The sequence below is a fragment of the Canis lupus genome, chromosome 29, assembly GCF_048164855.1.
Source record: "Canis lupus baileyi chromosome 29, mCanLup2.hap1, whole genome shotgun sequence".
NCBI lineage: Eukaryota > Metazoa > Chordata > Mammalia > Carnivora > Canidae > Canis > Canis lupus.
Genome location: NC_132866.1, coordinates 27686961 through 27702406, shown reverse-complemented (window position 1 = coordinate 27702406; position 15446 = coordinate 27686961). Strand labels below are relative to the sequence as shown.

General features: G+C 38.6%; 1 protein-coding gene across 4 annotated transcripts in view; it reads left to right on the top strand.

The window, feature by feature from the left end:
* Positions 1–2733: 2733 nt before the first annotated feature.
* The window catches only part of SLF2 (SMC5-SMC6 complex localization factor 2), a 51205-nt gene continuing 38492 nt past the window's right edge, over positions 2734–15446 (top strand). For 2 of the 4 annotated variants that reach the window (XR_012020704.1, XM_072805633.1), the window contains exons 1-5: positions 2734–3043; positions 5599–5642; positions 6129–6862; positions 8349–8406; positions 14124–15109. Coding sequence is in view for 3 of the 4 variants with exons in the window: in XM_072805633.1 (XP_072661734.1) it covers positions 2904–3043; positions 5599–5642; positions 6129–6862; positions 8349–8406; positions 14124–15109 (1962 nt within the window). In the remaining variant the exon portion in view is untranslated. Of the gene's footprint in view, positions 3673–5598; positions 5643–6128; positions 6863–8348; positions 8407–14123; positions 15110–15446 lie in introns of those variants that run through there. The other 2 variants (XM_072805634.1, XM_072805636.1) reach the window with 2 other exon arrangements.

Here is a 15446-nt window from a genome sequence, read left to right as displayed (position 1 = left end):
TTGTTTTCTTTGTGACTGCTTGCAATCGCTGGCATCAGTTGTCCAGTCACTCCTCCCAGGATTCGCATCACACTCCCAGCAAACTTGATCTGCTGTTACTGTAACATTGTTTCGGCTGCTGCTCCATCCATTCCTGGCAAGGCCAGAGTCTGCATTCTTCCTTAGGGTCTTTAACAATTCAGGGTGCCAGACTGAGCTGAGATGCCCCCCACAGAAGCTTCATGCATAGACGCCACTCCACTCATGATTTTTGCTTCCTCATCCCCACCTGTATTCCTAGGAATCTTCTCAAACTAGCCTTTTATGGTCATCTGGCCTTAATTTCTCCAAATTCTTTATCCAATCCTGGCTGAAGTTTTGTCTTGAGTCTCTAATTCAGTTTTGTCTCCTTTATTCATCATCCTCTCTCCCCAGCCCCACCCCAGTTCTACTGTCCTCATGCCTCCTCACATGCAAACACCTGATCTTTCCCCTGGTGTACAGCTCCTGGCTACCTATTTCTGGCCCACTATATGAACCCTACATGAACAATCTGTGCATGCAGCATATGTACACACTCAATGTGAGGAGAAGGGGCAAAATTACAAAATAGACTGCCCGATGTTACTGGGGGGAAAAAGAACCTGAAAGGCTCCCAGCAGTTCTACTTAGTATGTTGAACATACTTCACCCTGTGGCCAAATCTGTATCATTTTCAAACACAGCTTAAACAAAGAAGAGCCTTGATGCTTATTGAGGATTTAGATAACTACTTCCCTGTTAAGAAGAGATTTTTAAAATTGTGTTTTCATTATGACTCCATCTCCATTTATTGATCAAGGGATTTCTTGCCTCACTTAACTCCATAATCTGTTGCTCAGATTAAGAAAATGTGAAAACTATTGTTTGGTAGCATGAGTACAGACTTTAAAGTGATAGCTTGGAGGTCAGATGATTCAAATACAATAATCCAAGAAAAGCAACTGATTGATCATGTAGTATATTGTTTTATTATGCATCGCTCTTTCTTATGGACCAAGCATGCAGTGAAATGTATCAGAGTAAATGTTTTGTAGATGTGCCATTATAGAAACAAGAATTTACTAGTGTAACAACACCCAACAGAAAGTGCTAATACAAGAGATAGGAAATAATACATGTAAAAAGCCCCAAATAAACAAATGTGCAAATCATTATTCAACACATTTCAAGCATCTATTATATTCTTTGTTAGGTAAAGAATGATGCTAGGTACAATAACTTCCCACTTATTAACAGAAAAATGCCCCTTATTTATTTCCTTTCTTGCATTCCTGTTACATCATATATAGCTGCGTATATATGTGTTTTTTTTGATGTATGAGAGATCTGTATATTCACTGTTTATCTTTTACCCTATACTTCACAACTTTGTGGGCCATTTTTATTCCTCATTAATTCTTCCTCCTAAGGGCTAAACAGAAAGGAAAAGAGGTGAACCTCAGGTCAGTCAGCCTTACTTAGCTACAGAGGCAGTCAAATCTCAGTACAATAAACTATCTAAAGACCTAAATTCTTTTCTGTCATTTGAGATTTTCTTCCACCCAGGTGATTGAACAGGCCTGCCAATCAAAGCTTGGACATCTTGAAGATTGGTATTTTGGTTTGACATATACGTCATAACAGTACATTACAACTATTAGTATATTACATATATTATATGTCTGTGTATATAAGATGTCAATATCTGATCTGTCTCTGGGAGATTTTATAGTAAAGTATGTAAGAGTAGGTCTAAAGAGCAAAGGAAAAGGAACGCTAATTTGCTCAATACTTATTAAACGACAGACTCCAAACTGTGAAGTTTACACTGCTTATCTTATAGTTTACAATTTCCCAGAAAAGTAGAATAGCCATTTTATAGATGTAGAAATTGAGGCTCAGAAATATTCTGACCAGTCTCCATTTGTAAGAAAAACCCTGACTGACAGCCTCCAACTCACAAGCCCATTACAAAGGAGATTTGGAGATTGCTGGCAGCTTTCACTAATCTATGCTGTCCACACTTAACATGGGTAATTGAAAGCTGACCCTATGTTCCTTTCAAAAATCTCCAAGGAATCGGGTTGCAGACTTCATGGATAACTCATTTCAACAGCTGAGAAAATGCTTCTGTGGAAGAAAAACAGCCTCTATTTCAGTGGGGTTTTTTCCCCCTTAAGAGAAAAAGCACCCACCACAACACGTTAACAAGAACTCTCACAGAATGGACAAGACTTCAGATCGGGCTGTGCAGATTACCAAGGAAATGGTGACAGCATCAGGGCACTTTGGCCTAAGATGTTAAAGAGACGATGCAATGAGCAGCTGGGGATTTCTGAGGCACAATTGTAGGACACAGGAAGCCCAACCGTTGGCCATCCTCACTGAGGGCAGCTGCCGGGCTCGGGTTTGCTTCTGCAAACCTCGACCTTCGTCCTCGAACAGGCGGCTGTCGCCAGCTGCCGCAGCGCCCGCAGCCGCCCGCGCCGGTTCGCCCCCGCGTGCCTGCCGAGGCCGACGCGGCCCGGATGCGACTGTGCGCTTCCCCCCCCCACCCCCCGCCGCGCACGTGACGGGGGGGGCAGTTTTCCTACCCCCTCCCCTTCTCGAAGCCCCGCCTTCTCCCGAGAGGCTGCCGCTTTCTATTGCTCCACTACTGGAAAGACCGGCGCGGCAGCCAGTCAGAGTGCGACCCTTCAAGTAAGACCCGCCCCCTGTTGGTCCTCAGGTTCCTTCCCGCTCACACAGGAGTCACTTCCGAAGAGAGAGAACCGCCATGAAGAGAGAAGGGGGTGCCGCCCAACTCTGCTCCGACAGCCTCCCCGAGTCCCAGCAGCAAGACGGCAACCACGCACCCAACTTCTCCAGCCACAGCTCATGCCGCCGTCGCCAGCGGCGCCGACATGACAAGGCGCTGCATGCCCGCTAGGCCAGGTTTCCCCTCATCCCCAGCCCCGGGGTCGTCGCCCCCGCGCTGCCATCTGAGACCCGGTAGTACCGCCCCTGCTGCAGCGGGAAAGAGAACAAAGAGTCCTGGGGACAGGTACCGTGCAGAGGGTTGGAGAAGGGGCCGGGTCGCGGGGGCAAGGGTATGAGGGAGGACTGCGGACGCCCGCTCTTTCAGTTCCCGCCATCCTCCGCGAGCTCAGGCCTCGGCGTTCCGGGGCCTGGCAAACCCCTGCCCCGCCTCCGCGCGGGGGCTTCTGGGACTTCGAGTTTCTTTTTCTGTAGTTGGGACGCAGGTCTCGGTGTAGGGACCACAGCCTGGGTGGCTACGGAGAACCCGCCTTAGGTAGACCGTGATTTTTGTCCTTTCCGAGAGCTGGACCCGGGGCCCTAACTGCTAAGTGCATATTGAGGTGGTTTTTTTGTACGTTCAGTTCTGCTAATCGGAGTAGCATAATAGTCTAAAATCTTTTCTAAATTGTGGGTGGAATTGTGTACGATGTGACGAGGGAGACCCTTCCATTAATTACTTAATAGTCCAGTATGCACGATAATTCATACTTAAAGAACATGCAGATTTGGAATGTGATATGTTTTTTCCTCGGCAGCTTTCCGCCTCTCCAAGAGGCTAGATTTTTTTGTGAAGATTTTGTGGGAGCTTTGTAACGAGATGGGGAGTTTTATCAAATGACATCCTCTGACAATAAAAGATGTTTAAATTCTCTACGCACTTGGTACTGTCTTTTTTATTTTAAGTTTTAAAAAGCTTGTAACTTAAGTGTCACAGTAAGTTTATCTTCTAATGTTGTGGTACAGGTCCACAATCCCTTATCTTAATTGTGGAAGCCAGGATGCTATGAAAATCAAAAGTTTTCAGTAAGTTTGGCACCACATCTTACTTGGCAGCCAAATCTGACTAGAAGTAATGGAAGACTATATATGGGCTTTATCACACTGAGTGTATTTGTAAGTTTTGCTGGAGAAATATTGGTGTATGCTTCGGGGTGCAGTGTCAGACCCCACTGGGGGCTTTATGTAATGCATCCGAGTTACCCCCTTTCTAAAATCCAGTAAATTCAAATTCAAAAACATTTGACCCCAAATTTTCAGGTAAGGGCTTGTGAGCTGTTATAATTTTAAAGAGCTAGTTATAAATAACTAATGGACATTTCTGTGCATATGAAATTAGAGAACTGTTCCTACTTGAAAGTTACATTCATGGTTATTTTACAGGTTTCTTGTATGTTTTACCCAAAACCATTTTCCCTCTGGTGTATTACTCGAAAAGGAGCCTGGGATCTAAAATTTTAAGATATAATATACTTTCTTTTAGTAATTACTGTAAAAGCATATTTAGTGTTCTTTTGAATTAGCCACTTCTTAATCCGTTCCCATCTCTTTCCTCAACCAGTAATGGAAGGCATCGTCCTTTACCAGTTTGCAGAACCTCTAGCATTTCTTCCTTTATTCTCCTGTGGCATTGATTTTTTTAGATTTATAAAAACAAATGCATAGATTCTTCCTTAGTCTGGCACTGATACTCGTTTCATAACCAGTTAGCTTTTCTACCAACATCTCACAAACATTGTGGACTCTTAGTAAACCATTAAAGATGGGTGTTGCTCTTCTTATGTGACCTGTGAAGCATACAAAGGACTGGGATTGTTCAAGTTTTGTCTGAGCATTCCAACCTCACTGTGGATAATTGTTTAGGGAAACTGATAGTGTACTGCTTCTCTTTAAGTAAAATGAATATGTTTTACCAGAATTTTGCCAGGAAGTTAATTTTTTACTCTACATATGATGACATTCCTCCTTATGCAGCTGACAATTCTAAATACATCAATCCGAATACAAATTCTGGTAATATGGTTCACTTTTGTGTTACTGTAAGGTACAGATATCCTTAAAAATTAAAACAGTTGGTTTTTGTAATTGTTCACTTTCTTCCTTTTCTCTTGTTTTGTGTTTTCCCTAGGCAATATGTTATTTTTGCAAATATCTTAAGAATTTTTATATAAAAGTTAAGATTTTGAAACACTAGTTGTGAAGACTCATTCTAATTTCTGCTGTTTAACTTAGATTAACATCATACTGTAGTGTACAAAGAAGATAATACAGGCTTGGCACTTGATCCTTTCTGTCTTTTGGCCAGCATGCACTTCAATTCAGCTGCCTCCCTAGATAGGCCCAATCACTGATATTGCCATTCTGTCATCTGCTCTTGTTATGAATCTGTTTAGGTTTTACTCAGTTTTTATAATCTCTGTTTATTCATTCAGCAAACATCTATTGAGCATTATTTTGTACCAGTCATTGGAGATACCAAGCAATAGGATCAGATCCCCTCATGATTTTCAGTCGTAGGAAGTACTGTCAATTCCCTGGATCCATATTCCAATGTTAATCATTGTAGTACTATAGGTTATATAAGTCTCAATTGTGCTTTTGTAAATTTGCTTCTACAGGAAATGGTAAATTATATTTTCAGTTTTTTATAATCAGCTTAGGAAAGCATTATTGCCACTGTCAGAACTTGATTAAATCCAATCTGTATTCTATAAATCTACTATTATTCTCACCTTAATCTGAATTATTGAGGTTTTAATGTTTGCTTGTGTGATACCATATTAGTTATGCTTTTATTTTCAGGAAGCAGTCAATTATAGATTTCTTCAAACCAGCTTCAAAGCAAGGTATGTATACTACTAATGCATTTTTTTTGCAGGATCTTTTCAAGAGGGAGATGGATTCAATTTTCAAATTTCTCTAAGCTCTTACTTGATTAAGCATAATGTTCAAATTGAAAATATAATGAAGATGCAGGGTTTTTTTCAAAGATAAATTCTAACCATCATGAAGCTTTTTGCTGTTATTATATTTAAAATATGTCAGTCAACAATGTTCATAAGGCATACTATTTTGATTCTCTTGATACAGTAACATAAATAGAGCCATGGTGATCTTACAAGAAATAGCAAAAGGGAGTTTATGAAAGTAAGGTTATTAAATAGATTGTGTCTTAATTCCCCCCATAAAATGTGTATCATCATTTAAATATGAATTTGAAAATTTTTGTGATAGCTTAGTATTTTAAATACTATTAATTTAAAAGTGTATACAAAATGTAATAGTTTGTTATTTTTAATAACATGCAATTTGTGTTTTAATTGGCTATTTAGACAGACATATGTTGGATTCTCCACAAAAATCAGACATCAAATATGGAGGAAGTGGATTGTCCATCACTGGGACAGAGCAGTTTGAAAGGAAACTATCCTCACCAAAAAAGTCTAAACCCAAAAGGGTGCCATCAGAAAAGGGCACTATTTTAGAGGCTTTTATGAAAGGTGTTAAAGAGCACCATAAAGATGGTGGTATACATGAATCACGTCGGCCTTGTGTGTCAATAGCCACCAAATATCCTAAGGCGGTTACAGAAGTCTATGTTCCTCCATATTGCTTATCAAAGGAGATGAAGGCACTGAAGAAAAAACATCGATCTCCAGAGAGAAGAAAGTCGCTGTTCATTCATGAAAATAGCAGGGAGAAGAATGATAGAGATCGAGACAAGACCAGTGCAGATTCCAAAAAGCAGGCCACAGTGACAGAAGCTGACATCTTCAAGAACAGCTCTAGAAGTCTTAGCAGCAGGAGCAGCTTATCCAGGCACCACCCAGGAGAAAGTCCACTGGGCGCTAAATTCCAGTTGTCATTAGCTTCTTACTGCAGAGAAAGAGAACTAAAGAAGTTGAGAAGGGAACAAATGGAACAGAGAATCAACTCAGAAAATTCTTTCTCAGAAGCAAGCAATCTTTCCTTAAAATCCTCTAGTATAGAAAGAAAATGTAAACCAAGGCAGGAACAAAGTAAACAGAATGACGTCACAGCTGGAAAAAGTAATCTTTCAAACCTGGTATGTGTAATAATTACTGAATTAGTTTCGCTATTGCTTTATTATATTTAAAATGCTAAATTTAGAAATAATAATTGTTGACATCATACTAGTATCTCTTGTTAAGGAAATGCTGATATACAGTTTTTTTAAAACCTAAACTCCATTAGGTTTCCTCCAGCTGTCCATAGGACTCAGTAGTGTTTCTTGCCCTTTTTTCAGACCATGAACAAAGATCTTTCTTAAGAAAGTAAACATTCTTTTTTTAAGCAAGTTATAGTCATTTTTAAATTAGGCTGTGCTGAAGGAATGGAAAATCTAAAACAGTAGGAAATGGTTTAGAACAGAAATTTCCGAAATGTGGTCCCTGGATTAACAACATCAGCATCACCTGGGAACTTAGAAATGCAAATTCTTAGGCCCCACCTCAGACTCACTGAACCAGAAATTGGAGCCAAGAGTCCAGCAGTCTGCAGTTAACAAGCCTTCCAGATGATTCTGATGTACTTTAAAGTTTTGAGAATCACTGGTCCTAAATACCTGAGAATGGGTGGTAGACAACTTAGATGGTAATACTTAGAAAGCTATCCCAGAGAAAAGACTAAAGCTAAATTATCATAAAAGCTGACCCTCTCCCCTAGAAAAGACAAGTACCTTTGTTTCAAAGAACTTCTCTACATACAGTGTTTCTTGGAAGATCGGATATCAAGAAAGGCCTATGTTGATAAGATACTAAGAGATTTTAAAATCAGACCAAAAGTAAATCAAACCATGACATTTTAGGAGTAAATGGAGAGTGTTGCCTTGTATGTTGCTGGAAAACATACTTGTAAACTCTAGGGTTTGTTTGCAAGGAGTTTTGGTGTCTTCCAACAGTGAGATTTGCTAACCATAAAGGTTAGTAACATCTGGTCCTTTCTTAGAAGATTTCAGTGTTTGGTTGAGCATCAATCAGTACTTGAACTGCAGTATTGAAGAGTCCATTGTGTCCTTTTTTTTTTTTTTTTTTTTTTAAGGATTTTATTTATTTGAAAAAGCACACACATGCAGAAGAAGGGGGATAAGCAGACTCCCTGCTCAGTGGGGAGTCTTTCACCTGCTCAGTCCTAGGACCCTGAGAACATGCTCTGAGCCAAAGTCAGAGACTTAACTGACTGAGCCACCCAGGCACCCCTGTGTTATGTCCATTTAGTTGACAAATATTAGAGTTACTATAACTTTATCAAAATCATGGTATAGTGTTCTAATACAATCTTGAGTTAATATAAATCTGTAAATTTGCATTTGAAAACTGTATTTTTATACATCCTTACGTTTTTATAATATAAATGCTCTTCATTTTTATAAAACTTAAGAGTTTAAAATATTTTACTACAGAAGTTTGAACTTACCTCCAAATATAAGTGCTTGCTTTATTTGGTCTAGAATCTGTTTAAAGTTATGAAGAAAAGTTCACATTCTTTACTGGCCCCCATTCCTAATTAATTTTTTCTCATTTTGCTGATAGGAAAATGGACATTTTTCAAGGAAAAGGTCCTCTTCTGATTCATGGGAACCTGCTTCAGGTAGAATCAAAATTAATTTATCAATTTTTAAATAAAATTATATCAGTGGCACCTTTTTAAAACAAATTTGTTTAAATATGCAGTTTCCTTCCTAGAGGGAAATCGAATGTCTCAGATTTAGTTAAGAGTTTGGTAAAATTGGGGCAGCCTGGGTGACTCAGCAGTTTAGCGCTGCTTTCAGCCCAGGGTGTGATCCTGGAGACACAGAATCGAATCCCACGTCAGGCTCCCTGCATGGAGCCTGCTTCTCCCTCTGCCTTTGTCTGTGCCCCTCTCTCTCTGTGTGTCTCATGAATTTAAAAAAAAAAAAAAGTTTGGTAAAATTACATTCAAAAAGTATAGTCCTTGAATTAGTATGTGTAACCTGTGGTTTGCCTTGACTTTTTTTGCTTTTCCTAGCAACATGTTTCTCATTTTGGTATTCAGTGTACTACTACTGAATCTTAGCTATAGTAAGAAGCAGTCTTAATATTGAAATTGTGGACTATCTGAGATTTTGGTATTACAGATGGTTTGTATAAGGTTGAAACTGTTCTCATGCTCCAAAACAGTGTTTTCTAATATTTCATATCCAAAGAAAACTTTTTTTTTAAAGATTTTATTTATTTATTCATGAGAGACACACAGAGAAGCAGAGATACACAGGCAGAGGGAGAATCAGGCTCCATGCAGGAAGCCTGATGTGGGACTCGATCCTGGGACTCCCTGGGCCGAAGGCAGGCACTAAACCATCGAGCCACCCAGGTGTCCCAAAAATAACTTTTTAATACCAAATTTCAAGTACACTTATATTTAGTTTGTACTTTTTGTATCTGTCGGTTGAGGAAATATATAATAAATACTACCATTAATTCAGTAATTCTTAAGATATCTTTTTTTTTTTTAACTAGGAAATAGAACAGTGTAAAAGTCAAACATTGCAGAAATTTATAACACAGGAAATGAAAGGCTCCCAGAAATAACAACTGTTAATAGTCTGATACATCAGATTTTTTTTTTTGCCATGATTGCAAACATTGCAAAATGGATTTTACAAATTTCCACACTCAGTAAGATAGAGTGGACATAATGGTAATAGCCAGCATTTATTGAACACTTATTGTGTGTCATGCCATGTTCTCTGTGCTTTTAATTCATTTGACTTTCATCCTTATAAGATGGTTACTTTTAAAGATGAGGAAACCGGTACAAAGAGACAGATGTGACTCCTTGTTCCTCAGGTTTCATGTAAAACTATATATTCCAGAGGTGCGTTGCATTTTGAGCAGGCAATCTCAAGTGTTATAATCAATGTTCAGCCAAGGCTGAAACCATAGTTTACCATCGTAGAAAGAGCTTCTAGGATACAGGAATAAACTTGAAGTTTTATGTAGTTTTTTAAATTTTTATTTAATTTTTATAGTGTCATTGATTTTTAGTGATCAAATTTCATTGAATTTTGACATTTGAAGTACAAAAACAAAAAATTCTCAGGCATGAGATTGTCCCTGTACTCACTTTATTACACATTTGTAATAAATGACCACTTTCCAGTGAGGTGAATGGAAAAACAGAATATTTTTAGGCTTGCTCTGCCAGTATAAAGGGCTGCTGGTGGTAGTTTTGCCACCAAGCTTTTCAGCTTTTTTTTAGTAATGATTAAAATAAAAATTCTCTTCAGTTCATAGGTTTGCTGATTTCATTAGTGGTGAATGAAGTAGTTTCATTTCTACAGTTCCACATATTGCAGTTTTTGAACAGTGCTTGAAAAAGATGTTTTCTGCATATTTTCACAAGCAGATTTAAGAAGTTACCTTCACTTACATTTTTATTTCTAATATTTTTCAGGCTTCATAATTCTTTTTTAATTATCATACTGTGCTTTTTAATAAATACACATATATACTGCATTTCACTGTCAACAGAATATAAAGGACATAAGAGGCTGTTTCACTCTAGATAACCTGAAGAATACTTATCTTTATCTGATAGTAAATCTTAATAATTCAAATATATTGTCTTGTTCAAATTACTGCTATTCTATTTCTCAGTTGTGATCATGATACACATGATCACACATTTATTAATCACACACAAATTGAGGATTTCAGAAATGTTGGTAAAGGCATTTAGCTGTTTAGTCTTCCAGAATCCTGTCCTTGGGCTTCATTCTGAGGTCCGAATTAATTCATCCTTTGTTTATTCTATAATTTATTAGTAACCAATCCCCTATTAATGAATATTTGAACTTTTACTTTTTTTCTATTTACAAACTCAATCCCTGTCTTCTCTGAGTATTTTATATATGAATAGATACTTGAAATGTTCTTAAACAGTCTACAGTTTGTACAGGTGATGCAAAAAGAATCCTGTAGTTAGCCCGCTGCCCTAGAGAACTTGCAAAAAAGAGGAGCTTACCTAAGTACCAGTTCAACCTCCTCTAATTCTAGATGTCAATACCTCTTAATAAGCTGATTTTTCCTAAACTTTGCCCATAAACAGTTTTTCTCTCCTCCTGGTAAGGTCTTCAATTCCTGAAAAATCAGGAATTTCTCATTTCTTCTTTTTTTTTTTTTTTTTTTTTTTTTAAGATTTTATGTATTTATTCATGAGAGACACACAGAGAGGCAGAGACATAGGCAGAGGGAGAAGCAGGCTCCATGCAAGGAGCCTGACGTGGGACTTGATCCCGAAACTCTGGGATCACGCCCTAAGCCAAAGGCAGAGCTCAACTGCTGAGCCACCCAAGCATCCCTTCTCATTTCTATCTGTATATAAATTGACTTCTTTAGGAACTGGAACAGAACTCAAACTGGCAGCTTTTGCCTTTTTTTGTAACCCCAAACTTAATCAGTGTAAGTCCATCCCACATCTTTTTCTTAGTTTGATTTCTCATCCTATACTACTGTCCTTTTTTTACAAGACATTTAACCCCAGTAAACTAAGTGGGCATGCAATGATTTCTTTAGGTAATAGGAGATATCTGTAGAAAAATGGAGATAGAGATATTTGGTTATTGATTGATTTTTTTTCTTTTTTTCTTCTTTTTTAAGATTTTATTTATTCATGAGAGACACAGAGAGGCAGAGACACAGGCAGAGGGAGAAGCAGGCTCCATGCAGGGAGCCTGACATGGGACTCGTGGGACTCGATCCTGGGTCTCTAGGATCAGGCCCTGGGCTGAAGGCGGCGTTAAACTGCTAAGCCACCTAGGCTGCCCATTAATTGATTTTTTTTCTGTTTATAAAATTTTTCAGATTATGTACTGATCAGGCTATCCAAAAAGTTGCTTAACTCTTGAGTTCCTTTGTTATTGTTTTAATCAAACTGTTGGGGATTTGAGGACATCTGCCCATATGCAGAAAGAAATTTGATTTGGGGAATATTTGATTACAGAAATAGTAATCTTTAATGAATAATGGGTTTTAATTAATGATACACCACATTTTTATTTTATTTTATTTTTTTAAGATTTTATTTATTTATTCATGAGATTGAGAGGGAGAAGCAGGCTCCATGCAGGGAGCCTGTTGTGGGACTCGATCCCAGGACTCCAGGATCATGCCCTGGGCTGAAGGCAGATGCTAAACCACCGAGCCACCCAGGAATCCCTACACCACATTTTTAAACACCATAAGAAATTTTAAAAATCTGGTTAATGCAAATATACGTGGTTTATTAAAGTTCTCCTGGATGGAGCACCTAAACCTAGGTGGCTTAAAACAACAGAAATTTATTTTCTCATGGTTCTAGAAGGTAGAAATCCAAAATTAAGACTATCATCAGGGCCTTGCTCTAACAATTCTAGGAAAGAATACTTCCTTGCCTCTCCTAGGTTCTGGTGTTTGCCTACAGTTCTTGGCATTTCTTGACTTGTAGATGCATCACTCCTATCACGTGGCATCTTTCCCCGGTGTCTTGTCTTGTCTTGTCTTGTCTTTTCTTTTCTTTTCTTTTCTTTTCTTTTCTTTTTTTTTCTTTTCTTTTTTTTTTCCCTAAGATTTTATTTATTTGAGAGAGAAAGAGCACGAGCAGGGGAAGAGGGAGAGGTCCCAGTCCCAGGATCCTGAGATCATGACCTGAGGTGAAATCAAGAGTTGAACACTTAACCAGCTGAGCTACCCAGGTGCCCCTTCCCTGTGTGTTTTCACATCATCTTCCCTCTTTAAGTCTGTCTCCATGTCCAAATTTCCCATTTTGAAGTAAGCCAAAGAGAAAGGTACTTACGTTAACTGAAATAAAATGCCAGCCTGCTCCACCCAGAGAAGTACATTTTGTGAGAACCAATGGAAAGGAGCCTGAACTGCTGCCATCCATTCCCTATGAATTCATGGTATGATAGTATAAACAAAATAAAACACCTCAAGACTGGAAATTTCCCCTTTTAAGAAGCCAAACATAACTGGTTTAGGACTCACCCTAATGACTAACTTGATTATCCCTGTAAAGACTCTATTTCTATTTCTATTCTATTATTTTATTTCTTTTTAGAAAATTTCTTTAAGACTTTTGTTTTGTTTATTTGTTTGACAGAGAGATTTAGAGAACATGAGCAGGGGGAGGGGCAAAGGGAGAGGGAGAAACAGGCCCTCTGTTGACTCTGTTGAGCAGGGAGCATGACTAGGGGCTGGGTCCCAGGACCCTAGGATCCTGACCTGAGCCGAAAGCAAATACTTAATTGACTGAGCCACCCAGGTGCCCCTCCTATTTCTAATTAAAGTCACATTCTGAGATTCTGGGAGTTAGGGTTCCAACATATCATTTTGGGAGCCACAGTTCATAACACAGTTAAAGACTAGAAGGATACACAGGAAGGAATAAACAAACAAACACTGGAGAAGAAAGCCTTGGATGGATTTTTTTTTTCAATTTTTATTTATTTATGATAGTCACAAAGAGAGAGAGAGAGAGGGAGAGACATAGGCCGAGGGAGAAGCAGGCTCCATGCACCAGGAGCCCGATGTGGGATTCGATCCCGGGTCTCCAGGATTGCGCCCTGGGCCAAAGGCAGGCGCCAAACCTCTGCGCCACCCAGGGATCCCTGGATGGATTTTTTTTAATTGAAAATTTTAAATTTGCTTTAAACTAGTTATCGTGTATGTATTTTAAGGTATTATAAGCTTAGATGTAGAAGTAATACATTTCTGGAATCAGTCCTTGGTCTAAGGAAGAATATATGAACTTTTAGGAAAAAGGATTGCTTTTGCAGTCCTTTCCATGATACAGCTTTTGTGCTTTGGGGAGCAACACCTTAAATTTTGTTCGTGTACTAAACCTTTAATAGCTTTGGAATGAAAATAAGCACTGTCGGGGGATTCCTGGGTGGCTCAGCGGTTTAAGTGCCTGCCTTTGGCCCAGGTCATGATCCTGGAGTCCTGGGATCGAGTCCCACATCAGGCTCCCTGCATGGAGCCTGCTTCTCTCTCTGCCTGTGTCTCTGCCTCTCTCTCTCTCTCTCTCTGTCTGTCTGTCTCTCAGGAATAAGTAAATAAAATCTTAAAAAAAAAAAAAAGAAAATAAGCACTGTCATCAGCTTTAAATTTGGACACCCTTACTTTATTAGTTAATAAATAAATGGTAGTATTAACTTTTTCCTTATCCCACATACATTGAATGATCTCAGCTTAAACTTCAACAGTTTAAACGTTTTGTCGGAGTGTTCTAGACACTAACTGAATAAAACTTTACTAAGATAGGAAAATATATTTTTCACTAATCTGGCAAAAATTAAATTTTAGCAGGGTCTAAGCAGAATAAATTCCCTGACAAAAGAAAAAGGAACTCTGTGGACTCAGATCTGAAAAGCACAAGAGAATCCATAATTCCAAAAGTAAAAGAGTCCTTCCTTGAGAAGCGTCCTGACGGACCACATCAGAAAGAGAAATTTATAAAACATATTGCACTGAAGACACCGGGGGATGTATTGCGCTTGGAAGATATATCTAAGGAACCCAGCGAAGAAGTTGATCGCTCCTCTGGAGGCTTGGCACCTTCAAATTCTGGCCACCATTCTTCCAGGAATAGTGACCAAATCCGTGTGGCAAGTACCAAAGAGACTAAGATGCAGAAACCCCACTTATCTTTACCTCAGGAAAAGTCTGCAGTTAGAAAAGCTAGCAACCTTCAGAAAAATAAAAGTGCTAGCTCTGTGGCATCAAAGGAAACAAAACTTCTACCTTTACTTTCCCATGTTCCAAGTGCTGGTTCCTCTCGGGTACCATTAAATGCTAAAAATTGCACTCTTCCAGTTCCTAAAAAAGAAAAAGAGCGTTCCTCATCTAAAGAATGTTCTGGGCATTCTACAGAATCCTCCAAACACAAGGAACACAAAGCAAAGACTGATAAAGCTGATTCTAATGTATCTTCAGGGAAAATTTCTGGGGGATCTTTGCATTCAGAATATAGCACTCCTACAAAGTCTCCCCCAGCTGCTTTGGAAGTTGTGCCATGTATCCCAAGCCCTACAACGCCTTCAGATAAAGCCCCTTCAGATAAAGAGAGTTCAGGAAATTCCAATGCAGGTAGCAATGCACTGAAAAGAAAACTAAGGGGTGATTTTGATAGTGATGAAGAAAGTTTAGGTTACAACCTAGACAGTGATGAGGAAGAGGAAACATTAAAATCACTGGAAGAAATAATGGCTTTGAACTTCAATCAGACTCCTTCATCTACAGGAAAGCCTCCTCTTTCCAAGGGGCTTAGATCTCAGTCATCAGACTATACAGTAAGTAGTTCTGTGACATTTATCTTTACTTGAAGAGGGAAAGTTGGATTGATTAGTGAAAGAGGGTTAAATTGCTAGAACTTACTTGAAAATTCAGTATTTGTTATTCATAATTGGACTGAAACTGATATAGTTCTTGTTTGGTTAATGGGTTTCCCATATCTTTAGTTTTATTACTGTAAATCAGTGGTCTCCAAACTTTTTTGATCACACACACTTCTAATTAGTAAAAAAAATTTTTAAGCATGTACTCCAATATATATGTATACTTATAGATAATATACATGTACCACTATACTACTATGTACTTTCTAAAACATAATGCAAAAACAGAATT